Below are 25,880 nucleotides of genomic sequence, written 5' to 3'. Positions count from 1 at the left end.
TGGATTCTGTGGTGGACAGGTTGCAGCAGATCTGGACTCAGGTAGTGGACAATTTGGCCTTGTCCCAGGAGAAGGCTCAACTTTTCGCTAATCGCAGACGCCGTGTGGGTCCCCGACTTCGTGTTGGGGATCTGGTTTGGTTATCTTCTCGTCATATTCCTATGAAGGTTTCCTCTCCTAAATTTAAACCTCGTTTTATTGGTCCGTATAGGATTTCTGAGATTTTCAATCCTGTGTTTTTTCGTCTGACCCTCCCAGACTCCTTTTCCATACATAATGTATTCCATAGGTCGTTGTTGCGGAGATACGTGGCACCTATGGTTCCATCTGTTGAGCCTCCTGCCCCGGTTTTGGTGGAGGGGGAATTGGAGTATATTGTGGAGAAAATTTTGGATTCTCGTGTTTCTAGACGGAAACTCCAGTATCTGGTTAAATGGAAGGGTTATGCTCAGGAAGATAATTCCTGGGTTTTTGCCTCTGATGTCCATGCTCCAGATCTTGTTCGTGCCTTTCATGTGGCTCATCCTGGTCGGCCTGGGGGCTCTGGTGAGGGTTCGGTGACCCCTCCTCAAGGGGGGGGGGGTACTGTTGTGAATTCTGTGGCTGAATTCACTCCTGTGGTCACAAGTGGTACTGCAGCTTCTGAGCTTCCTCCCTCAGGTGTTCTGGTGAGCTCGTTGGCTGCTTTGTTATTTAACTCCACCTGATTCTGTCTTCCTTGCTCCTTGTCAATGTTCCAGTGTTGGACCTGAGCTTCTGGATCTTTCCTGTGGCCTGCTGCTCTGCTTAGATAAGTGCTTCTTTGCTTTTTTTTGCTACTTTTTCTGTCCAGCTTGTCTATTCGTTTTTGCTGGAAGCTCTGGACGCTCTGAGATGCAAAGGGTGCACCGCCGTGCCGTTAGTTCGGCACGGTGGGTCTTTTTGCCCCCTTTGCGTGGTTTTTTGCTTTAGGGTTTTTTGTAGACTGCAAAGTTCTCTTTGCTATCCTCGCTCTATCTAGAATATCGGGCCTCACTTTGCTGAATCTATTTCATCCCTACGTTTGTCTTTTCATCTTGCTAACAGTCATTATATGTGGGGGGCTGCCTTTTCCTTTGGGGTATTTCTCTGAGGCAAGTCAGGCTTGTTTTTCTATCTTCAGGCTAGTCAGGCGCAATCCACAGCTGCCTTTAGTTGTGTTTAGGATAGGTTCAGGTATTGCGGTCTACAGAGATTCCACGTCTCAGAGCTCGTTCTATTGTTTTTGGGTTATTGTCAGATCACTGCATGTGCTCTGATTGCTGGCACACTGTGTCACTGGATTGCCTACATAACAGCCACCAGAGGGAGCCCATAGACAGAACTCGCCGAAGTACCATTCACGACCACAGGAGGGAGTTCGACAACAGAATTCACAACAATACATACTACATACTACATACATACTACATACATACAATACATTCATACATTACATACAATACATACATATAGACATACAGTACATATAACATAGAGTACATACTCACCATCACTTGTCACTTTGTTCCCCGAACCCATTGTCATCTGTAAAAAATATTAAAATAGCAAACAAACAATATACTCCCTGATCCGCAGAATTCCACGAGTGTCCCACGACGACCTCCTGTTGAGAAAAGCAGCATCAGCTGATGCGACTGCTCTCTAGGGGCTCCAGGAATACAATGACGGGAGGAAGGTTTCCTTCTGCACTGTATTCCTCCGCTGCTGTAAAAAAAATATTGACGCCTCTCCAATATTAACCCAGCCTAATGTCACCCATTTCTGGGGCGGCTGCGGACTGGTATTTGTAGCCATGGGGCCAATATCCATGGCCCCTCTCTAGGCTATGAATATCAGCCCACAGCTGTCTGCGTAGCCTTTCTGGCTATAAAATATAGGGGGACCCCACGTCAATTTTTTGGGGTGTCCCCCTATTTTAATAGCCAGTAAAGACTATGCAGACAGCTGCGGGCTGATATTCATTGCAGGCTACAAATATTGGCCCCCATCCATCGGCTTTCCGCCTCTGGTGCAGAAAATTGCGCGGGAGCAAATGTGCTTGCAGGATGCGTTTTTTACCCATAGACTTGTATTAGCTATGGATCACGATGGATGGCCACATGTCGCATCCATCGTGCAACGGATCCGTCGTGTTTTGGCGGACCGTCAGCACAAAAAAACGTTCAAGTGAACTTTTTTGTCCATCGCGTCCGCCATTTTCTACCGCGCGTGCGCAGCTGAAACTCTGCCCCCTCCTCCTCGGACTTCAGAATGGGCAGCAGATGCGTTGAAAAACTGCATCCGCTGCCCAAGTCATGCACAAATTTCACAATGTGCGTCGGTACGTCGGCCCGACGCATAGCGGCGGACCCGTACCGACGCAAGTATGAAAGAGGCCTTAATGAACGTTTAATAAAAAATAAAAAAAATGAAAAAAACGGCATGGGCTCCTGCGCAATTTTCTGCGCCAGAGGTGGAAAGCCGATGGCCGGGGGCCAATATTTGCAGCCTGCAATGAATATCAGCCCGCAACTGTCTGTGTAGCCTTTACTGGCTATTAAAATAGGGGGACCCCCCCAAAAAATGACGTGGGGTCCCCCTATATTTTATAGCCAGAAAGGCTACGCAGACAGCTGCGGGCTGATGTTCATAGCCTAGAGAGGGGCCATGGATATTGGCCCCACGGCTACAAATATCCGCCCGCAGCCGCCCCAGAAATGGTGCATCTGTAAGATGCACCAATTCCGGCACTTAGCCCCTCTCTTCCCACTCCCGTGTAGCGGTGGGATATGGGGTAATAAGGGGTTAATGTCACCTTGCTATTGTAAGGTGACATTAAGCTGAGTTAATAATGGAGATATATCTGTTATTAACCCAGTACTAGTAAATTGTTAATAAAACACACACACATTAGGAAAAAAGTATTTTAATATTCTTCATTTCACCATACTTACCATATTTCTGCACCAGCAAAAAACGTAAAATAATAAACCGTATACTACCTGTCCTCCGTAGTCCAATTAATAACGAGTGTCCCATGACGATCTCCCCTATAGAACAGTGACATCAGGTGATGTCACTGCTCTATAGGACCTTCAGTGACACACTGACAGGAGACAATGGCTCCTGCAGTGCATCACTAAGAGGTTACTAGAGTTCAGAGTCTCACTCTATGGCAATTGCTGCATGGGAAATTTTTTCACACAGCAATGCCAAAAGTGAGACTAGGGACTATTTTTTTACAGCGGCGGAGGAATACAGGATGGAAGGAAACCTTCCTCCCTTCATTGTATTCCTGTAGCCCCTAGAGAGCGGTCGCATCTGCTGATGCTGCCGTTCTCCAAGGGAGATCGTCGTGGGACACTCGTGGATTTCTGCAGATCAGGGAGTATATTGTTTGTTTGTTATTTTAATATTTTTTACAGATGACACTGGCTTCGGAGAACAAAATGTGATGGTGAGTATGTAATCTATGTTATGTGTACTGTATGTCTGTATGAATGTATTGTATGTAGTATGTATGTATGTAGTATGTATGTAGTATGTATGTAGCATGTATGTATATAGTATGTATGTAGTATGTATGTATGTAGTATGTATGTAATATGTACAGGGTGGAGCGCGGTAATTTGCTTTTTTGCACTGCATGCTGTGGCGGCACTGTCGGTCGAAGAGAGGGGAGAGTGGGTGTGGCTTACAGTGGCTGATGGGAGATTTGTATTCCTCTGCCTTTCAGTTGCCATCATGAGGTGGACACGTGAGGAGAGGTCATTTTGTGTTGAAGCGTATTTTTCAAATGCCCACTCGATCATTGCAGTGCAGCGTGCTTTTCGTTTACAATTCGCTGTTCCTCCACGCGGACGTGTTCCTGGACGGCAATTAATTGTAAATTGGGTGAATGCATTCAGAACAGCATACAATTAGGTTCTGTAGAAGGACGTAGATCTGGGGATTTATTATGATGGAATATAGGCTGAACTGGATGGACAAATGTCTTTTTTCGGCCTTACTAACTATGTTACTATGTAGTATGTTGTATGTATGTAGTATGTATGTAGTATGTTGTATGTATGTATGTTGTATGTTCAGTTGTGGCCAAAAGTATTGACACCCCTGCAATTCAGATAATCTGAGTATTATCTGACAGAATTGCAGGGGTGTAAAATACTTTTGGCCACAACTGTATGTAGTATGTATATAGTAGGCTGTATGTTGTATGTAGTATGTATGTTTTTTTTTTTTTCTTTCATTCAACACATTAGCCGGATGATGGGACTACTGCTGTCTAATCATTGGATAATGTGTCAATCACTGCCATTGTAGCAGGCATAGCCCAATGGGACTTGCAGTCCCATCGGACGAAGCCTGCACACAAACACAAAGACCCCCGGCAGGCCACAGACACCCCCAAGAGGCCCGTACAGACCCCCGGTCAGGCCCGCACAGACCCCCGACAGGCCGCACAGACCCCCAGCAGGCCCGTACAGACCCCCGGTCAGGCCCGCACAGACCCCCCACGGTCACGCACAGACCCCGCCTGCACACACAGGCACATAGTCTCCGCAGACGCACCGCTCACACTCCATTATAGTGCATCATTGCACTATGGGAAATTCCGATTCCGGTTTCTGATATCTTAAAAGTATCGGAACTCAGTATTGGAAATCCTATACAGCGAATATCGGCCAATACTCGATATTTGCAGAATCGGAATGCTCAACACTAGTGGTCACACCTCCTGATGTGACTGCTCTATAGGGGAGATCATCGTGGGACAGTCGTTATTAAATGGACTACTTCGGACCAGAGAGTATTTGTGCTGGTTTATTTTTTTTTTGCAGGAGATTGAGGGCATTGCATGGATTGGCAGAACAATAAAGATGGGAAAAGGTGTAGTGTTTTATTTGATTAAAAGACTTTATTCTGCCTGTATGTTTATTTAATCCTTTAGCATATATAGGATTAGTAAAGGATAGGTGTCTTATTGACACTTCTCTATTATTAAGCCGGCTTGATATCACCTTACAATACAAAGGTGACATTAACCCCCTATTACTCCATATGCCACCTCTACAGGGCAGTGGGAAGAGAGAGGCTAAATTCCAGGATTGGCGCATCTTACAGATGCGCCATTTCTGGGGTGGCTGGGAGCTGGTGTTTGTAGCCGGGGTAGGCAATATCCCTGGCCTCTTCCTAGGCTATGAATATCATCCCGCAGCTGTCTGCATAGCCTTTTCTGGCAATTAATTATAGGGGGACCCCACGTCATTTTTTTGGAGGGGTCCCCCTATTTTAATAGCCAGTAAAGGCTAAGTATACAGCTGCAGGTTGATATTCAAAGCCTGGGAAGATCCATGGGTATTAACCCCTTCCTAGGCTATAAACATCGGCCCCCAGTCGCCGGCTTTCCATTTCTGGTGCAGAAAATTGCACGGGAGCCCACACCATTTTTTTCCAATTTTTTTTCAGTTAAACAGATATTGCTTTTAAGTCCTGGGTCACACTTGTGAGAAACCCGCACGAGTCTCGCACTTCAATTCCCGGCACTGCAGCTGGCAAACGGGACCGGAGTATCCAGCTGCATGTATTTCTATGCATCTGAATGCTCCGATCTGAGTGTCAGCGGCTGTGCCAGGTATTTAGGTGCGAGACTCGTGCGAGTTTCTCACAAGTGTGACCCCGGCCTTATGCAAATTTTGTGTGTGTGTGCCTTTATTTAACTGTTTATGTACCATTTTATTATGTTTATTACTAAACATCAGACTTGGTATTATCTATCTATCTATAGATATATCTATTTATCTATTGTGGTGAAACGCTAACTGAGTGGATTGGGGAACACTCGCTTGGCACGGGATTTAAGCACTCAGGCACAGTTTCTCCACGTAAACAGTCTTATTCGGTTTATTAGACACCATAAACCATAACACAAACAGTTCATTACATACATCAACAGAACACTAAACCACCGACAGTCTGTTCCAATGGCAGATACGTCTCTGCCCGAAACCCCTTGTTATCTGGAGTTACCTTACAGGAGCTCCGGCTCCACACACTGACTCAAGCCAGTTCTGGTTCACAGGGGAAAACTGCCTCACTGAGATCACCGTCCTTGTGACCAGCGCACCTTGGATAGTCCAGACCCCTAGTAGGAACTGTAGCTTCCCCAACACAGAAGCCGTCACAGGCTCTGTAGATGTAGTCTCTCCATGCACTTTCAGGAAGTCCAGTCACAGGCACTTCCAACACACAGACAATCAGTCCATGGTATCACCAGGTGCTTGCAGAACTCCAGTCCACTCCAGGACAATCCAACACCCTGACCATTTCAGGACTCACACTCTCACCAGGTGCTTGCAGGACTCCAGTCAATCCCAGGATAATCCAACACCCTGAGCATTCAGGTCCACAGTCTTTCTAAGTGCTTCCAGGACGTCTCCACTCCCAGGAGACTCCAACACAGACCTGACCTTGCACATGGACCATACAGATCCAAACTCTCTTCACCCATGTGACCCACACCCTGGTCACATTATGTAGCTGTAACCACCCCCATAGGAGGGTGGTGTGTGTGGTTAGCCAGTCCCGCCCATCTCACCAGCTAACCCTATAAGCCCGCCCTTATAAGTAAACACAACAAACTTTTGTGGAACTATAAGTCCCAGCATAACCATATCATTTGGGGCTTACAGCGCAGGGCACCTCTGCAACACATACCGGCCATTTACAATCCTGCCGGACTCTTTGTCTCATCACCATAATTATGCCTCCAAGCGCATCCTGAAGCACACACACAGCGCCCCCTGGCTGTAACATGAGTAAACGTGTGGGTTTATACCTGCGTTTTCTGCCAAGAGATGCAGAATCTGCGCAGAAAATTCCACAGGCAAATCTGCAACGTGTGCACATACCCTAATTACACATTAGTTGCCTCTCTAAAAAGGCAATTTGCATAATAACACATAGGCATTTATCTGCAGATTTTCGTCATCTCATTCAAGTCTACAATCTGCAAATAGAATGTATATTTACCGCAATAGAAATTAACGTTGCGGAACTCAAAATTGCACCATAGGTCAGTTTGCACGACAAAAAAAGAAAGCAAAGTGGACAGGAGATTTATATAAATCGCACACACTGCTGGAACTGTAATAGATTGCATTTTTTGATAATACAAATATGCAGTGGAAAAAATGGACCAAAATTCTCATTGTGGGAGCATAGCTATATGTAGGCCCCTGACAGACGATTGTTGGGAGTTAAGGATCTGGCATGTCAAATTTAGAATGCCGATCCTTTTGTTCTCCAAAGGGGCTTTTACATTGCAAGATAATCGCGAAAGAGTATTATTAAAACGCTCAGTGCGCATGGTTTACTTTGGCCTGCATGTGTAAACAAGCATTCAAACGACCACAGATCGGTAAAAGTTTTGCCATTTTGGTGGAGCTGGCAGAAACTTGCGTGAAAATGTCAAAAATCATAAAATTTAGGTGCAATTCTGAGTTGCACCTAAATTTTGCAACTTTACAAAACTAGCATGAAAGCTTTGATGAATTAGGCCAATAGTGTCATGACTCGGTTTGGAGATTCAATCCGGTGACTTCTTTCTCCATGTTAGATTCTCTTGTCTGCTGAGTTATGCCCTTTTTTTCCCTATCCTTATGCTGATGGTTCCTATTGCCTTTATTTTTCCTTTCTGGGTTTGCCCCTTTGCAGGTGTTTCACATTGTCCTGTTTTGGTTGCCGTATCACATTCTTGGTTGGGCTATATATATTCTCCCTTCACCACACTTCCTTGCTGGCTATACTTCTAAGTGGATTAATGCAAGGAGTTCCAGCCCAGGGTGAAGGGATTTTCAAGCCTAGGCATACACAAATTATTTTTTTCGGGTGAGTGTTTGTTTTTCTGCCTTCCCAGCACCTATTCTTTCTCCTCAGTTAGGATGGTGGAAGACTATTCTTGTTTCATTTAGTATTCACCTTAGTTCTCCTTATATTCCCTTCGTGCACGTGCTATAAGTTTCCTTACCCTGGGTCCTCGTATCCTTCTGCACACTTTTCCTCTCCTGGTTAGCTATGCACAGCAGTCGCCCCTCTGGAACCCCAGTAGATATGAGAAACCCCTTGTTGGCCTTTTAGGGAGCCAGGTTTGAGATGGTGGGTTAATTGTACAGCTAGGTATTGTCTATTGTGTCTATTCTGTACAGGGAACAGTAGGGTGTGGGTGTGCCTTCTGTTTTTCAGGCTTTATTATTCCTGTTACTCATGTATGAGTGAGTTACGTGCATAACCCATAGTATGCAGGAAGCTTCTTTTGCTTTCTCTTTGGGTTTATAACTAATCTTATGATATACTTTTTTTGAATAACTTGTTAGGTGTCATCACTGTACACATTATCCTAATAAAGAACAGTGACATCACTGTCCTGTGACTTAAAGGGAACTAATCACCAGGTGTTTTTATACCTATTCTGAGAGCAACATAATGATACAAGCAATGTGTGACGTATTGACAAAATCGTTGTTTTATCAGCAAAAGATAACTTGAGGAGTAATAAACCTGCTGCTTTGTAGTCCAATCACGCCCCAACTACTGATTGGCAGCTTTTTGACTATGCACAGTGCAATCAGAAAGCTGCCAATCAGTGGTGTAGACAGTGTTACATGTGGCTCAGCAGTCAGAGAACAAGTAGGTCTGAAGCAGGTAAAACAGTTTTAATCAAAACTGCAGCTCCCAATAAAGTAAGTAATAACTCACTGGAGTCAGGGTCTCTGCCCCTACCCCATCTGCTCTCAGATGGGGTAGCAAAAGCTGGTGACTAATTCCCTTTAACAGTGCACACATTTTACACAAGGGGCCAGAGACTTTAAGCAACACTTCTGGCCCTGATATGTTACATGATCCTTATACAAGGGGTTCATTTGGCCATTATAAAATGTATCCAAGACTTTCATTTTAAGTGAGCGATTGCATGATTCATTTTTTATCATGAAAGTGCATTTAATTACTCTTTTTGATATTTAGCCATTTCAAATCTTCTGCTTAAAGAAACAGTACCACAATTTTTTCATTACCTAAACCTGGCTAAATGGATATGTAACACAGTGTGTGTGTGTGTGTGTGTGTGTGCGTGCGTGCGTGCGTGCGTGCGTGTGTGTGTGTGCCAATACATTGTAAAAGTGACTTCTGGCTCACACATAAACCAAAATGTGATCCAGTGAGTAAGAACTGCAGTCACTTGAGTGAGAAAAAAGGCAGTAGGGGGGCTGGAAACCAGGGAACACAGTGATTGATAAGTCCTTTATAGTTTCATTGATCAGTAAAAATGACCAAGACGTGATTATCCAGGTCTACGATTATAGTAATATCAAACATGCATAGTTTTTTTTATCATTATTTAGGTGGTGAAAAAATTTGGAAATTCGTAAGCAAAATAATTTTGATCATTTCGCCATTTTCAGAGATCCGTAACATTGTTACTTCTCTCTTGGCTGTTGGAGGCAGATGATGGCTGAACAACAATCATCATCTGCTGGAAAACATCCATTCATCTGCTGCCGAGTGCCATACATCGCAATCATGTTAAAGGGAGTCTATCAGCACAAAAAGATTGTGCAAACCAAGTGCAAGAACTCAGTGGTGCCTTGGTATGGTGTACTTCTTGTCCATCCATCTCAGCCTCCTTAATTGACGGCTCTGCTTTACAGGAGCCAGAGAAAGGTGGAAATTGATGGAAAACAAGTAAGTGGGAGAACTTTTTGTCCATGCCAAGGGTACACTGCTGCGTCTGCGTTAATCTGAGTCCCTCTCACAAATGCTGTGGCCAATGGCCACACAATTTTTTGTGTAATACCTCTTTTGCAGGTTTTAGCTGCATGTAGTTGAGGTTTCAGCCTTATATGTCTGCTGTATGTTGTATTCCCAGCCGAACAGCTGTCAGTAGAGTTGGTGCATATCAATTCACAGTACCAGGCCCATTAGCGACTTCAGTAATCTGTGAATGCTGGATGAGAGACCTCAGAGCCACTTCCTACCTTCCAAGATCCCCAGCTCTTCTTTTGATTAGCTGGCCTGGCATGACATCATAGTCTTATTGTGATGCAACGTCCAACGGTTCCACAATTCAATAATAAGAGTCGTGGATGCTGTCAGGCAGGAGGCGGCTCTCAAGGCTCTCGTCCATCGGGTAGGAGGCGGCTCTCAAGGCTCTCATCCATCGGGTAGGAGGCGGCTCTCAAGGCTCTCGTCCATCGGGTAGGAGGCGGCTCTCAAGGCTCTCATTCATCGGGTAGGAGGCGGCTCTCAAGGCTCTCGTCCATCGGGTAGGAGGCGGCTCTCAAGGCTCTCGTCCATCGGGTAGGAGGCGGCTCTCAAGGCTCTCATTCATCGGGTAGGAGGCGGCTGTCAAGGCTCTCGTCCATCGGGTAGGAGGCGGCTCTCAAGGCTCTCATTCATCGGGTAGGAGGCGGCTCTCAAGGCTCTCGTCCATCGGGTAGGAGGCAGCTCTCAAGGCTCTCGTCCATCGGGTAGGAGGCGGCTCTCAAGGCTCTCATTCATCGGGTAGGAGGCGGCTGTCAAGGCTCTCGTCCATCGGGTAGGAGGCGGCTCTCAAGGCTCTCGTCCATCGGGTAGGAGGCGGCTCTCAAGGCTCTCGTCCATCGACCACAGTTTACCAATGTGGCCTCTGGATTGGGTCCTAAAAATTGACTTGCACCAACTCTAGTAGTCAGGGCTGATTATAGGTAAAAGCAGTGGTGGAGATTTAGGGGTTACAGACCCCAAAAGAAGCCAGCGCAAAACAGACTGCAACCACCCACACAGAGAAGTAATGGAAGATGCTAACCACCCTGTTTGCGAGGATGATTCCTAAAAGTAGGGGGTGATATGGAAATTAGTAGAAAAAAGGAATTTTTCTTACATTTTTAAATGGCATACTGTCAGATTTAGATAGACTTAATATATGTATATGCTCTAGCATTGCACTGAACAGCAGCTGACTACATAAACAGGTACATCTTTAAATTGCTTCATATAACATAAGCACCAGGATTGAATACACTCCATGGACACGACTCCCCTGTAATGAGAAGCTAAGGCATCCATAAGTAATAATAATCATCGGCTGTTTACATATCTTGTCCTGTGCAGCTATTACACTGAAGATGGGAATAGGTAATAAGAAAGACAATTTCATGCAATCTGTGCTGTTCCACGCAGCTCAGGACGTCAATTTTACTGTCAATAAATACATAGATGTTCCACGTGGCATCAATTCGCAGCAGGAAAACGAGCAGACTAAAGCCCATCTGTGGGCAGTAGAAGCAGAACATGATTAGTAAAACATGATGATGATTTTTCTTTAAGATTGAAGTTAATGTCTCATCTTCTGATCCTGGAAGGGACATTAACACATCTAATCACCATTAGCATCATGGATTATATATAGCGGCAGTAAGAGTAGTTCAATCTGGCAACCGTACAAGAAACCTTTAAATATTCAAAACATTAACATTTCGAGATGTTGGTTTATAATCTTCCGTCTTCCTGACTTGACAGTATTGAAGTCATTATGCAACTTTTCCAAAACAAAAATTTATTGTGAAATCTTTATAGCTCTTTCCTGACACTGGTTCAGCACAATGACAGTGAAGAATGGGCTGAGGCAGCATCTTACAGTGACTAATGTCGTCTTTACATTCAAGAAGCTGATAAGGATTCCAAATACTAACTGCAGTGATGAGAACATTTCAATGTTATATTACACCTAGACAGGGAAAGGGCGGCTTACAGCAAATATCACCTTGGCCAGCTGGGCATTGTCAGAGGGGCATGCTGCTTATTTTACCTCTACTGCCTTTCCAAGAACCTTGAGCCAATTGTATTCCCAATCGGTTTGCTATTTTTGCTTAAAATGCGAGTGCTGCGAAAGTTCTCAACATCAAGTTTGAGGGAAGATGGCACTAACCAGGGCTGAGTACTTTCGCAAAGGCCTCTAGCAGCTGCATGGTCAATCTCTGTTTTACAGATGTGTCCTTCCTTACATTACTTCTTGCATCAACATATCCTGAGATAAGCAGCATGAGATGACCAGAGCTGAAATAATATATAATTTTGCAATACTCTGGAGATGTTTATAATATACTAGATGGTGGCCCGATTCTAACGCATCGGGTATTCTAGAATATGTATGTCCACGTAGTATATTGCCCAGCCATGTAGTATATTGCCCAGCCACGTAGTATATTGCCCAGTCACCTAGTATATTGCCCAGCTACGTAGTATATTGCCCAGTAACGTAGTATATTGCCCAGCCACATAGTATATTGCCCAGCCACGTAGTATATTGCCCAGCCACATAGTATATTGCCCAGCCACGTAGTATATTGCCCAGCCATGTAGTATATTGCCCAGCCACGTAGTATATTGCCCAGTCACCTAGTATATTGCCCAGCTACGTAGTATATTGCCCAGTAACGTAGTATATTGCCCAGCCACGTAGTATATTGCCCAGTCACGTAGTATATTGCCCAGCCACATAGTATATTGCCCAGCCACGTAGTATATTGCCCAGCCACGTAGTATATTGCCCAGCCACATAGTATATTGCCCAGCCACGTAGTATATTGCCCAGCCACATAGTATATTGCCCAGCCACGTAGTATATTGCCCAGCCACGTAGTATATTGCCCAGTCACCTAGTATATTGCCCACCCACATAGTATATTGCCCAGCCACGTAGTATATTGCCCAGCCATGTAGTATATTGCCCAGTCACGTAGTATATTGCCCAGTCACGTATTATATTTATTGCCCAGCCACGTAGTATATTGCCCAGCCACGTAGTATATCGCCCAGCCATGTAGTATATTGCCCAGCCACGTAGTATATTGCCCAGCCACATAGTATATTGCCCAGTCACGTAGTATATTTATTGCCCAGCCACGTAGTATATTGCCCAGCCACGTAGTATATTGCCCAGCCACGTAGTATATTGCCCAGTCACCTAGTATACTGCCCAGCCACATAGTATATATGTGTTTTCATGTGGCCACTCTGTGTTTGTGATGTGTATTGTATTACATGCCGTATACAGTTTTTTTAGTATGTAATGAATTTGTACAGTGAAAAATTGGAGTCCTTGAAGGGGTTGTCTGGCCTTAGGCTACAAGTCTGCAGTCACTCTATGTGACTGCAGCCTTGTGACTCGTGTGCACTGTCGGCGCCTCAAGCCTGTAACAACAAGTATGTGATTTGCATACATGTGGTCATGTGCCAATTAGATGGATGCAGCCTTGCTCAGTGCAAGTGTATTGAGCAAGGCTGGACAGTCTAGTTGTAATGTGGCTGGAAGAATGCATATTTCATACTCATGTTGACGAGATTGCCCTCCCTTTGTGCCAGGCCCGGAGTATCCTCACAGCACGCAGTGCGCACGATGTGAATATTCGCAAGTCTGCAGTTGCATAGTGACTGCAGACTTATAGCTTAGGACCAGATTACTCCTTTAAAGTAATTCACAGAATAGTACAGGTAATGCATCTAAATCGTGAGGTTTACACATCTGTTTTTATGTCATTGCATATAGAGCATTATTTACACTAAATATATTGCCAATGAGGATAGTGTTATGGGTGTGTCAGAGGCTGCAGACAGTCACACTGCATCTGGCTGCAGAAGGTCTCAGTGGTTGGCATTGCAGACTAGTGGCCATCTCCCCCGGTCTTAATGGTGTGATCTGGATCTGGGTGTTTATAACTCCGAAGTTCCTGCTGGGAGTTGCGGGTGTTATTTTCTATTTGCACTTCCCTGTTGAGGCTTGGAGCTGCAGCAGTCTGCTAGCGTCCTCTTTGGAGTTTGAAGGACGACAGTGTTTCTCTCTGAGTTTACTCAAGCTAAGTTTCCCCTTATTTTGTGAATCCTAGCTGTCTTTACTGTTAGTGGGTTTCGAACAGCGTTCACCCCTTCCTTCCCTGAGCAGGGCTTACTGCTAGGGTCTGACAGGGACTTGGTATCCTGCTCGGCGATAGATGTGGAACCTATTTAGGGTCTCTTAGGGCAGACAGGGTGACGTTAGATCTACCTAGGGTTCTCCACTCCCCGCTTCCCTAGTGTTGGGCGCCCATTCCCCTTATCCCTTTGTGTTCCACTTAGTCTGTCCTACACTGTGCGTGACAGATAGTTCTTGCTTTAAACCTTGGAGTCCATTGAGTCCTAATCAGGTACTCCGACAAGACTTTTTCCTTTTATAGTAGGGATGGTAAGCTGTTTCCAAACCACTCAAAGATTTCTAACAAAACAGCAAATACATGTGAGCCAAGTTATAGCACTGCACTAGAATATTTCCTTCAGTGTTGACCCCCTACTCTACCAAGCTTCTCTGAGACTGGAATGAGAGGTTTGAATGGACTTTACAAAAATCTAGATTTAGATATTTTTTCTTATCCTCTAATTTAAGCACCACCCTGGCATCTCCATACTGCTAAGTCAGCTGCATTTCATCAGCAAAAGCAGCATGAAACAATTCCTGATGCTATTCCATATTTGCAAAATGTAAATCACGAGGAGGTAAAATACTGCAGCTGCATACAATGTGAATATGAACAATTTTTAATTGGATTTTGGTTGCTTCTTGTTTCACCTTCATGCTCCCAGCCTCCATACAACAGTGACTGTTATACTGATATTGCTGTTAAAACATTCTCTACAAATAAAAAAGGTGCACAAATATATCAGTAGTAACTCAGGCATGCTAATAAGCATATGAGCGGTTTGCATTTTAGAATTTCATGCTCATTGTTTCTCATTATACCCTAATGGAAATGAGCATTTCCCTTCTCACATTCACAATATATGCGTGTACTTTTATGCACACTGTTTAGGTTGTCCTGCCTCATTGGACCTGCTAAATTCAGTATATTTATGAAAAAGGTCTCATGTTTTGTGAAAAGTTAAGTTATTGATCTAAATTACCTCCAACAGCTCTGGAGTGTTAGAGCTCAGTCACATCCTGTGTCAGATGAAGGACATCATCCATCGACTCAACACTGAGTAGAAACAAAGCAAAGGATAAATTACTTTGAGGTTAATCCAAAAGTATATCGAAAGATCTGGCATCAAATCATGTAGTATACTAACATAAAAAAAAATGTCATACATTTACATTTTTATCATACGCTGACGTCAGAAGTGATATCAGTAAGTAGGGCTTGTGACCAGTAATTGGCTGCAGTAATGATAACAGGGAGTATCTCGGCTGGAGTTGTGAGGGTATAACCCCTTCAGGAAACAGCCATTCTTTTGCTTTCATTTCTCCTCCACTTCTTCTATGAGCCATATACTTTTTGATTTTTTTCTTGAGACATAACCATATGAGGGACGAGTTGAAGTTTTGAATTACATATATTGCAGCCATCATATTATATATCATTGTGTAATTACAATTGCTCATTTTGCCTTTCTACCCAGCTAATTCTTCTCTTTTCTCTGCAAGTCTCTTGTCCCTCTATGAGTCTTTCCCTTCTTGATCTCCTGACCCAGCTACTTCCCCCCTACCACTGCCTGGGACTTTTGCAGTGACTGATGAGTCAGGCAGGGAAAACTGGCCTCCTGTCTCTACATAGATCTAGTCAGTTTTTAATCACGTGAGGTCATAGATCTAATAGAAAACAGAAGAATTAGCTGGGTAGAAAGGCAAAAGGAGCAATTGCAAGTACATATTGCTGTATAATATGATGATTGCAAGAGGATACAAATTGTGATGGGAGTGCTCTTTAAGATGGTAATAGTAATAGTTTCATAAGTAAAAGGTATTTTAGTTTGGAATTCTCTTTTGTGACTCATTAATGGAAATAGAACTCTAGAGAATTATGACATCGTGAAAATTGAATCAAGAAAAAAAACTGTCATCTCATTAATGAAAAGCGAATGTCAGAGTCAGAGGAGGTTAAGGTGAGAAGGACACAAAATTCTATATATACATGGAAGTTATTTTTGGAAGATGATATACTGCATAGCAAACCTAGAGCATTGTCAGAAACAGTTTTATGTTGAGACCTCCAAAATGATTGCATGTTATAGAAAGCATCTAAATAAGTAGATACTAATAAAAAAAAGTTGAAAATCATTTTCAAAGCATGGCTTACATTAGAAAATGTTGTTCATTAATGAGTGAGGCTGTGAGAAACCACCTCAAACTGTCCATTATTAAAAATCTATTATTATCACCCTGATATGATCATGTTATACCATTTATGCCATTTTGGAATTTGAGTCTGTCCGGTTTTATGTTCTAAGTCTCACATTCTGAACTAATGTAAAATCCCTGTTGGCAGGTTATTTTTTTTAAGACTGTTCCATCTATCCCTACGTCATTCCCAGAAGTGAGATTTGAGACTTTGCGTTATGAAATTTCTTATCTCTGGCTGATTCAATCTAGCTCGGCGTGCGCCTGAGATGGAAGAAGCTTGCTGCTATCTCCTCTCTAGATAGCGGCAGAGAGAAAATGTAAGTATCTACAAAAAGGACTTGGGATATAAAAAATGTTCCATTATACCCCAGGAGAGCTCACACTCTACACATAGAAATCTAATTTTGTTATAAATAGGACTTCCAGAACTAAAAAATTTAAACACAGTCAAAAGTTTTAAAAAATGAATTGCATAATAGCCAGATCCCTCTACAAAACCAATATTTTACCCATAGAGTAAGGATATAGAGGCTTAAAAAAGCTTACTTCAAAGGAGCCCATCAGCAAGGTTTTTCTGCCCCATATGAGAGCAATATGTTGTAGGCAGAGACCCTGATCCCAGCAATGTATCACTTACTAGGCTTCTAGCTGCAGTTTTGATAAAAACACTGTTTATCTGTCTATGAATGCTGAGCTCTATAACCTCAATTACATCACTGATTGACAGATTTCTGTGTACGCTCTGCATAAGCAGAAAGCTGCCAATCAGTGGTGGGGGCGGAGTATGAATATGGAGGACTACATGGCAGCAGGTGTACTAGTCCTCTAGTAATAATCTAAGTTTATTTTATGTAGCGCCATTAATTTCCATAATGCTTTACAGACATCAGTATCTCTCTCCCCTCTGGTGCTCGGTGGGATTTGAACCCTCCGAGCTCTGAAATAGCCCAAGAAAAACTAGCTGCCACCACCAATCTTTTATACGCCTGTGGCTGGTAACGTGTGACCTCATGATGCTTCAGGGGTGTGATTTATAGAGCAAGAGGAACAAAGCCATGACATTTTATATATTTAATCCGAAAAGTAGGAGGTGTTTATGAAAATTTACAAAAGATATTAAAAAAAGGGACAAGACAATACACTGTATACAATCGCATAAAATAAAACGGATAAACCAACGAAAATGACAAGACTTAATGGCACGGAAATGGTTCAGAGGGGAGCGCTCCAATTGGAAAATGGTGCAGACCTACAGCGAGCCGTATCTCCCGGTACTGAGCAATGATTTCAATTCAGAATCTGATTTTCATAGGTGAACGTCAGTCCCACATACATCCCCCCAGATGGGGCTGGCAATGGGATGCAGCTAGGTCCCAACATATTTTGGGATCACGATCTTCATGATATCTGTCCATCTGGGGGACCCAGGTGGGAGATATTAATACCATATTTCCCATCATGATTTTACCTTTCTATAGATAGGAAACATGGCATATATATCATTATCCATCTGGCCGATATTAATTTGGGGCTGATACGCAGATGACACAGTGATGTAAGTAAATGTGTTACGTTCGCCACTACATCAAACTGAAAATGTCTCCCTTAGCTATAGAACCGACACCTGTCACAAAAAAAAAATATTCATAACTGGACTTCAGCTCTAAAGAGTCTGTTTGTAGTTCTTTTGAACATAGGAAGCCCAGCCAAGTGTCACCTCTCAGTCATTGGTATAGACTTCATGTCTGCTCCCCATCCAATACCCCACCTCAATTACCTGTTCACATCAGGAGATCACAACTGAATAAGGGTCATGTGGAGTGTTTAGCTTGCTAGCTCTTTTTCCTTTCAGGATATGATGCTTCAATGTTCAATATAAGGGTGACGCGTCCCCTCTCAAGAGACGGTTTTGATATTGGTCCCATTTTACCATTACATCTTTGTGGTGACTTCAACCTGTGATCTTTTGATGAAAAAAAATGACAGTCCCTTGGCTGTCCTTTACAGGAGGACTAAGTTACCAGTGATGGAGTCCTTTAACGGTCTCCTGGCTATGATGGCAACCCATCCTCACCCTACAATTATACCATCTACATGCCATTGTCATTGATTGGCAGTTCATTTAAATGGTAAAGCACCAGAGATCAGAGCAAGCACTGGTTGCTGCTGTTACAGCAGAATCCAACTGTGTAACACAGCTGGCATCTGTTTAATAGTGTGGGCTCAGCTCTAGTGCGCATTCAATACATGGGGACCCAACATAGGACATACTATTACAGGGCACTTCGGTGGCCAGAATCCTTGGTCTCAGCAACGTGGGAAATTCTAGCAGTTGCAGTACCTGGTAATCAACAGAAGTTCCCAGAATGCCAGGTTGAGGATGTTGGCTGCAGAAATTAAGGTTGCTGTAATTTGGCTTCCATAGAGGAACATAATGGATGCCAGATCAGGGTAGCCAAGATCTTTTTTCTCAACAATTTTTGAGCTACAAAATAAATTTCTGATTGTAATTTGTATTTAAGATTTTAAGCAAATTGAACTTCACACCCAAGTGGGTTTTGATTGCCTAGTGATCTATATATAATACATTTTTAGAAATATATCTTTGCTTGTGTTGTGTATATTATTTAGAGGTAATAAAAAAAAAAAACATTGATGTTCATATCTAGCAAGGAAGCCTTTTATCACAGGGCCCTCGGGCAAGTTCAAAACATTCTCCGGTATATAAACTGATAGTATCTTCAGATGTTGGTACCGCCAGGTAGAGTTCAATGTGAAATAGCTTTATGCTTCAATGACTGTGCACAGTAACTGCAAAATACTAGCTCCCATGTTCAGCTCCTAGCTCCGAGCAACCGACATTTGTTCCCATTTGTCTCCATTTATGTAACCCTAATTCCAGTTGATAGGCACTTTGTGTTGCTTTTTTATTTTAACAAATTGTCATACTTTTGCTCGAGCAAATGAGATTTTTTTTTTACTAAAAGGAGTGTCTCAGGTATTTTTGCTTTATTATGTTTTATTAGATTTACATGGGTAGAAGAGAAATTATTCTTAGAGGGTTGCCCGGGATTAGAAAAAAACATAGCTCCTGTCGTCCAGAAATCGCGCCATACTTATCCAGCATCTTTGAAGTGAATAGGGCTCAGGAACAACTTGCACCACACACAATTTGTGGATAGACGTGGCGCTGTTCTTGGAAGAAAGAAAATATATTTTTCCCACTGCCATATTAAAAATACGAACTTTCTTTCTGTATTATTTGTGTAAAGCATGCCAGAGTTTGTTTTCTGTACGGCAGCTGCAATAAACCAGAGTCTATAGGCAAAGAAATGTTATAAACCATTACAGTCTCCAGGAAGGGATAGAATACGACTTCCTCCAACAGAGAAAAGAAAAATAAAGGGGATAATGCATGTAGAGCATTACCTATGGGTATAGTGCTGCTCTCTTGCCTTATTCAGGCCTCCAAGGAGAACAGCAAATATGTCATAAAACTCCAGTTCTTGGATAATTCTGTCCCAGTCTATACAGCAAAGTTAATCAGTGGGCTGCATGCAACAGGAAATGTCCTTAAATTGTGAAAGACTGCCCTAGTGCCCAGTGCAAACATCAGAATAATATATTATTATTATTTATTTATATCACCATTAATTCCATGGTGCTGTACATGAGACAGGGGTTACGTACACAGTTATAGATATTGTTTACAGTAGACTGGTACAGAGGGGAGAAGATTTCCATTATATTATATCCCAATATATTCCCATACATGTATTAGTCCCATTACACTTTTTCACACAGCTCTATATGATTGTGTATATATATATATATCTATATATACAGTGGGGCAAAAAAGTATTTAGTCAGTCAGCAATAGTGCAAGTTCCACCACTTAAAAAGATGAGAGGCGTCTGTAATTTACATCATAGGTAGACCTCAACTATGGGAGACAAACTGAGAAAAAAAAATCCAGAAAATCACATTGTCTGTTTTTTTATCATTTTTTTTGCATATTATGGTGGAAAATAAGTATTTGGTCAGAAACAAACAATCAAGATTTCTGGCTCTCACAGACGTGTAACTTCTTCTTTAAGAGTCTCCTCTTTCCTCCACTCATTACCTGTAGTAATGGCACCTGTTTAAACTTGTTATCAGTATAAAAAGACACCTGTGCACACCCTCAAACAGTCTGACTCCAAACTCCACTATGGTGAAGACCAAAGAGCTGTCAAAGGACACCAGAAACAAAATTGTAGCCCTGGGAAGACTGAATCTGCAATAGCCAACCAGCTTGGAGTGAAGAAATCAACAGTGGGAGCAATAATTAGAAAATGGAAGACATACAAGACCACTGATAATCTCCCTCGATCTGGGGCTCCACGCAAAATCCCACCCCGTGGGGTCAGAATGATCACAAGAACGGTGAGCAAAAATCCCAGAACCACGCGGGGGGACCTAGTGAATGAACTGCAGAGAGCTGGGACCAATGTAACAAGGCCTACCATAAGTAACACACTACGCCACCATGGACTCAGATCCTGCAGTGCCAGACGTGTCCCACTGCTTAAGCCAGTACATGTCCGGGCCCGTCTGAAGTTTGCTAGAGAGCATTTGGATGATCCAGAGGAGTTTTGGGAGAATGTCCTATGGTCTGATGAAACCAAACTGGAACTGTTTGGTAGAAACACAACTTGTCGTGTTTGGAGGAAAAAGAATACTGAGTTGCATCCATCAAACACCATACCTACTGTAAAGCATGGTGGTGGAAACATCATGCTTTGGGGCTGTTTCTCTGCAAAGGGGCCAGGACGAATGATCCGGGTACATGAAAGAATGAATGGGGCCATGTATCGTGAGATTTTGAGTGCAAACCTCCTTCCATCAGCAAGGGCATTGAAGATGAAACGTGGATGGGTCTTTCAACATGACAATGATCCAAAGCACACCGCCAGGGCAACGAAGGAGTGGCTTCGTAAGAAGCATTTCAAGGTCCTGGAGTGGCCTAGCCAGTCTCCAGATCTCAACCCTATAGAAAACCTTTGGAGGGAGTTGAAAGTCCGTGTTGCCAAGCGAAAAGCCAAAAACATCACTGCTCTAGAGGAGATCTGCATGGAGGAATGGGCCAACATACCAACAACAGTGTGTGGCAACCTTGTGAAGACTTACAGAAAACGTTTGACCTCTGTCATTGCCAACAAAGGATATATTACAAAGTATTGAGATGAAATTTTGTTTCTGACCAAATACTTATTTTCCACCATAACATGCAAATAAAATGTTAAAAAAACAGACAATGTGATTTTCTGGATTTTTTTTTCTCAGTTTGTCTCCCATAGTTGAGGTCTACCTATGATGTAAATTACAGATGCCTCTCATCTTTTTAAGTGGTGGAACTTGCACTATTGCTGACTGACTAAATACTTTTTTGCCCCACTGTATATATATATAGATATATATATATATACACACACACATACAGTTGTGTGAAAAAGTGTTTGCCCCCTTCCTGATTTCCCATTCTTTTGCATGTTTGTCACTCTTTAATGTTTCAGATCACCAAACAAGTGGAAGTATTAGACAAAAATAACACAAGTAAATACAAAAGGCAGTGTTTAAAGGAAGGTCTGTATTATTAAGAGAAAAAGAAATCCAAACCTACAGGACCCTACATGAAAAAGTGATTGCCCTCCCCCCTTAAAACATAAATTAACTGTGGTTTATCACACCAAGACCTGATCACTGCCACACCTCTTCTCAATCAAGAAATCACTTGACAAGACCTAGCTGACAAAGTGAGGTAGACCAAAAGATCTTCAAAAGCTAGGCATCATGTCGCAATCCAAAGAAATTCTGGAACAAGTGAGAAACAAGGTATTTGTGTCTGGAAAAGGTTATAAAGCCATTTATCAAGCTTTGGAACCGCAGCGGACCACAGTGAGAGCCATTATTCACAAATGGAAAAAATATGGAATAGTGGTGAACCTTCCCAAGAATGGCCGGCCGACTAAAATTACCCCATGAGTGCAGCGATGACTCATCCAAGAAGTTACAAAAGACCCCACAGCAACATCAAAAAGAACTGCAGGCCTGACTTGCCTCAGTTAAGGTCAGTGTTCATGACTCCACCACTGGACAAAAATGGCCTGGATGGCAGAGTTCCAAGACGAAAACCACTGCTGAGCAATAAGAACATAAAAGTCTCAATTTTGCAAGAAAACATCTTGATGTTCCCCAAAACTAATGGGAGAAAACTCTGTGGACTGAGAAGACAAAACTTCTACTTTTTGGAAGGTGCATGTCCCATTACATCTGGCATTAAAGTAACACAGTAGATCAGAAAAGGAACATGATACCAACAGTAAAATATGATGGTGATAGTGTGATAGTCTGAGGCTGTTTTGCTGCTTCAGGACCTGGAAGACTTGCTGTTGTAAATGGAACCATGCATTCTGCTGTCTATCAAAAAATCCTGAAGGAGAATGTCTGGCCATTTGTTCGTAACATCAAGCTGAAACACACTTAGGTTATGCAGCAGGACAATTATACAAAATACACCAGCAAGTCCACCATGCAGGTGGTGCATGCTCGGAAACCCTCCAATGTGGCTGAATTCCAACAATTCTGCAAAGATGAGTGGGGCAAAATTCCTCCAGTGCATTATAAGACTCATTCCCAGTTATTGCAAACGCTTGATTGCAGTTGTTGCTGCGAAGGGTGGCCCAACTTGTTATTAGGTTTAGGGCCCACACAGGGCCCTGATGGTTTGGATATCTTTTCCTTGAATAATAAGGACCATTATTTGAAAACTGCATTTTGTGTTTCCTTCCTTTATCTGTGTCTAATATTTAAATTTGTTTGGTGATCTGACTCATTTACGTGGGATAATCATGCAAAAGAATAGGAAATTAGGAAGAGGGCAAACACTTTTTATATATATATATATACATATATATATATATATATATATAATAGAATAATACAGAATTTTCTAATCCATTAAGGCCTGTAAAAGGAACCTCTCATGTCAAAAAAATGCTATAAACCTGCAGATAAGGGGTTAATCACTGTATTCCAAGCAGTAACTGAAGACGTGCTGGCACACCAAGTGGTGACTGAAAGTCAGAGGCTGCTGGGAGGAATAAAGTTAATTTCCTCTAGGTATTCGGGCTTCCAGTGCAAGGGTTGCCTGGCTTTAGAACACAAAATAACCCCAAGTATTTTTTGCATGACAGGTTCCCTTAAATCATAATTTATCTGTGTGTGCTTCTTTATTCTGTATATTACAGATGTGAATACATTTTTGCATTTTTGTCTTTCAGGGCAAATTATGACATCAACATCTAAAGGCATCTTTCGACCATTTCTAGTTGTCTGCATCGTGTTGATTTGCTTCACAGTATGTTTACTGATATATGTCAAACCAACAAACAACTGGATCTCCAGCCCTATAGAATCAGCTAATTCTATGCTAAAAATGAAAAATATCTTCTCTACTAAAAAAGATTATTATAATGATACCATCATTCTTATTTGGGTCTGGCCATTTGGACAAACATTTGAGTTGCAGTCCTGCGAGGCTCTTTTTAATATCCATGGGTGCCATCTGACTACTGATCGTGCGCTCTACAACAAATCCCATGCAGTGCTAATACATCATAGAGATATCAACTGGGATCTTACCAATCTCCCATTGCAAACAAGGCCACCCTTCCAGAAATGGATTTGGATGAATCTCGAATCTCCAACTCATACTCCACAAAAAAGTGGCATCGAACATTTATTTAATCTCACGTTGACCTATCGGCGTGATTCAGACATTCAAGTGCCTTATGGCTTTATGGTCGTAAGCACAAAGCCCTTTGAATTTGAAGTGCCAAGCAAAGACAAATTGGTCTGCTGGGTTGTAAGCAACTGGAATCCAGATCACGTTAGAGTAAAATATTATAATGAACTCAACAAATACATTGAAATTCTAACCTATGGCCAGGCGTTTGGTGAATACTTGAACGACAAAAGCTTGATTCCAACCATCTCTACTTGTAAATTTTACTTGTCCTTTGAAAACTCTATTCACAAAGACTATATAACTGAAAAACTTTACAATGCACTACTTGCTGGATCTGTGCCCATTGTGCTAGGACCTCCAAGAGAAAACTATGAGAACTACATACCAGCAGACTCTTTTATTCACGTTGAAGACTTTCTCTCTCCGAGAGAGCTGGCGGATTATCTGTTAGTGTTGAACAAAGATACTGAGCGGTACCTGGCATACTTTAACTGGAGGAAACATTACACCGTGAACTTGTCCCGTTTCTGGGAATCTCACGCTTGCCTAGCGTGTGACCATGTTAAAAGACATCAGGAATACAAATCTGTCAGTAATTTGGAGAAGTGGTTTTGGAACTAAACCCCCTCTATCATATTTGAGCACTTTCTGGGAAGACATTACAACAGTTACTTGCATCAAGATAAAAATGTAGTGCTTTGTTTCACTGTCTACTGCTCTGTCGAATGCATAATTTAACATTAACTTTGTCAGACATGAAAACCTCTTTCCAGCATCAGTATCATCGTTCCCAGACACTCCATATGTAGCAGTAGTTTCTGTGAACGCAGAGCAATTTCCTTAATCTAAGTGTTAACCATTTTTACATAACACCTTTTTAAAGAACTGAGTCTCCATGTTACCACATGTAGCAGGCTGGGATCACCATCATTTCCACGCGATTGTCCAGAAACCAAGCTGGAGGTCATACTGGCAGATATCATATGAAGTGATATATCACAACTGCATATGTATATTGTTGAGGTGGAAGATGTAAACTATTTACTGGGTGGAAACACGGAAATGTGTAACTTTACTCTGTAACAGATTTTCCATTTCATTGGAAAGTAGTTTTCAGTTCTGATAAGTCATGTCCATCCAAGATCAGCTGAGCCTGCAAGTAACACTTCTAAGCCATTCTCACCCTTGAAACAATCTCACACGTGGTTCTGTATTTAGGAGTCTCACTTTTACGATCATATTGATCTGATGTGCTGCTATGTTTGTTTTAGATTCACGCTATTTTCAATATTTTTTTTAAAATGAAGAATGATCTTTATTTTCTTATAAGTAATTATGAACATCATAATCCTTCTATGTTGTCATTGTGAAAAATGAAAGTGTTTTTTGAGGCTAGCCCATGGCAACCAACTGGCCATAATGGTTCTCCGACAGTCGTGGCATACATTGGATGCCATCAAAAGGCATTGCCTTGATGGTATCTTATTTGTCCCATAGACTACCATTGCTTTCAGTAGACAAGTGTATTATATTGTACAATGAGGAAGCAGTACAGATTTCAGCACAAACCCTGCACTTTGAGTAATGGTGGCTAGCAAACACAGAACATTTCTTCCAGTTTATCATTTGGAGAAAAACATTGTTCCTTTTTTCAAATTAAATTATTATTCTGTATGATGGATAACCATAGAGATTTTAAAGTGGTTTTACTTGATCAGAATATTGAAACCTATTCATTATATAGGCCATAAATATCTGATCAGCGGGGGGTGGGGACGACTCCACGCATTCCCAGAATCAGGGGGGGGGGACTCCCCGCACTCCCAGAATCAGCCATTTAAAGGGTGAGCACTGTGGCCTCTTTCGATGTACACAGTAGGAGTGAAACACACTTTGGGGTGCTGA

The 25,880-nt window shown here is 42.4% G+C and overlaps 1 protein-coding gene across 1 annotated transcript in view; it reads left to right on the top strand.

The window, feature by feature from the left end:
- Positions 1-25,661, top strand: part of FUT9 (fucosyltransferase 9) — a 322,869-nt gene extending 297,208 nt beyond the window's left edge. Inside the window, exon 3 of the mRNA XM_069767999.1 lies at positions 23,509-25,661. Within this exon, the coding sequence (XP_069624100.1) occupies positions 23,517-24,596 (1,080 nt within the window). The 5' untranslated portion in view covers positions 23,509-23,516 and the 3' untranslated portion in view covers positions 24,597-25,661. The remainder of the gene's footprint in view (positions 1-23,508) is intronic.
- The last annotated feature ends 219 nt before the right edge of the window (positions 25,662-25,880 follow it).

The sequence above is a fragment of the Ranitomeya imitator genome, chromosome 5 (genome assembly GCF_032444005.1).
Source record: "Ranitomeya imitator isolate aRanImi1 chromosome 5, aRanImi1.pri, whole genome shotgun sequence".
Classification (NCBI taxonomy): domain Eukaryota; kingdom Metazoa; phylum Chordata; class Amphibia; order Anura; family Dendrobatidae; genus Ranitomeya; species Ranitomeya imitator.
Note: the sequence above shows the minus strand (reverse complement) of the source record. Positions and strands in the feature narration are given on the sequence as shown.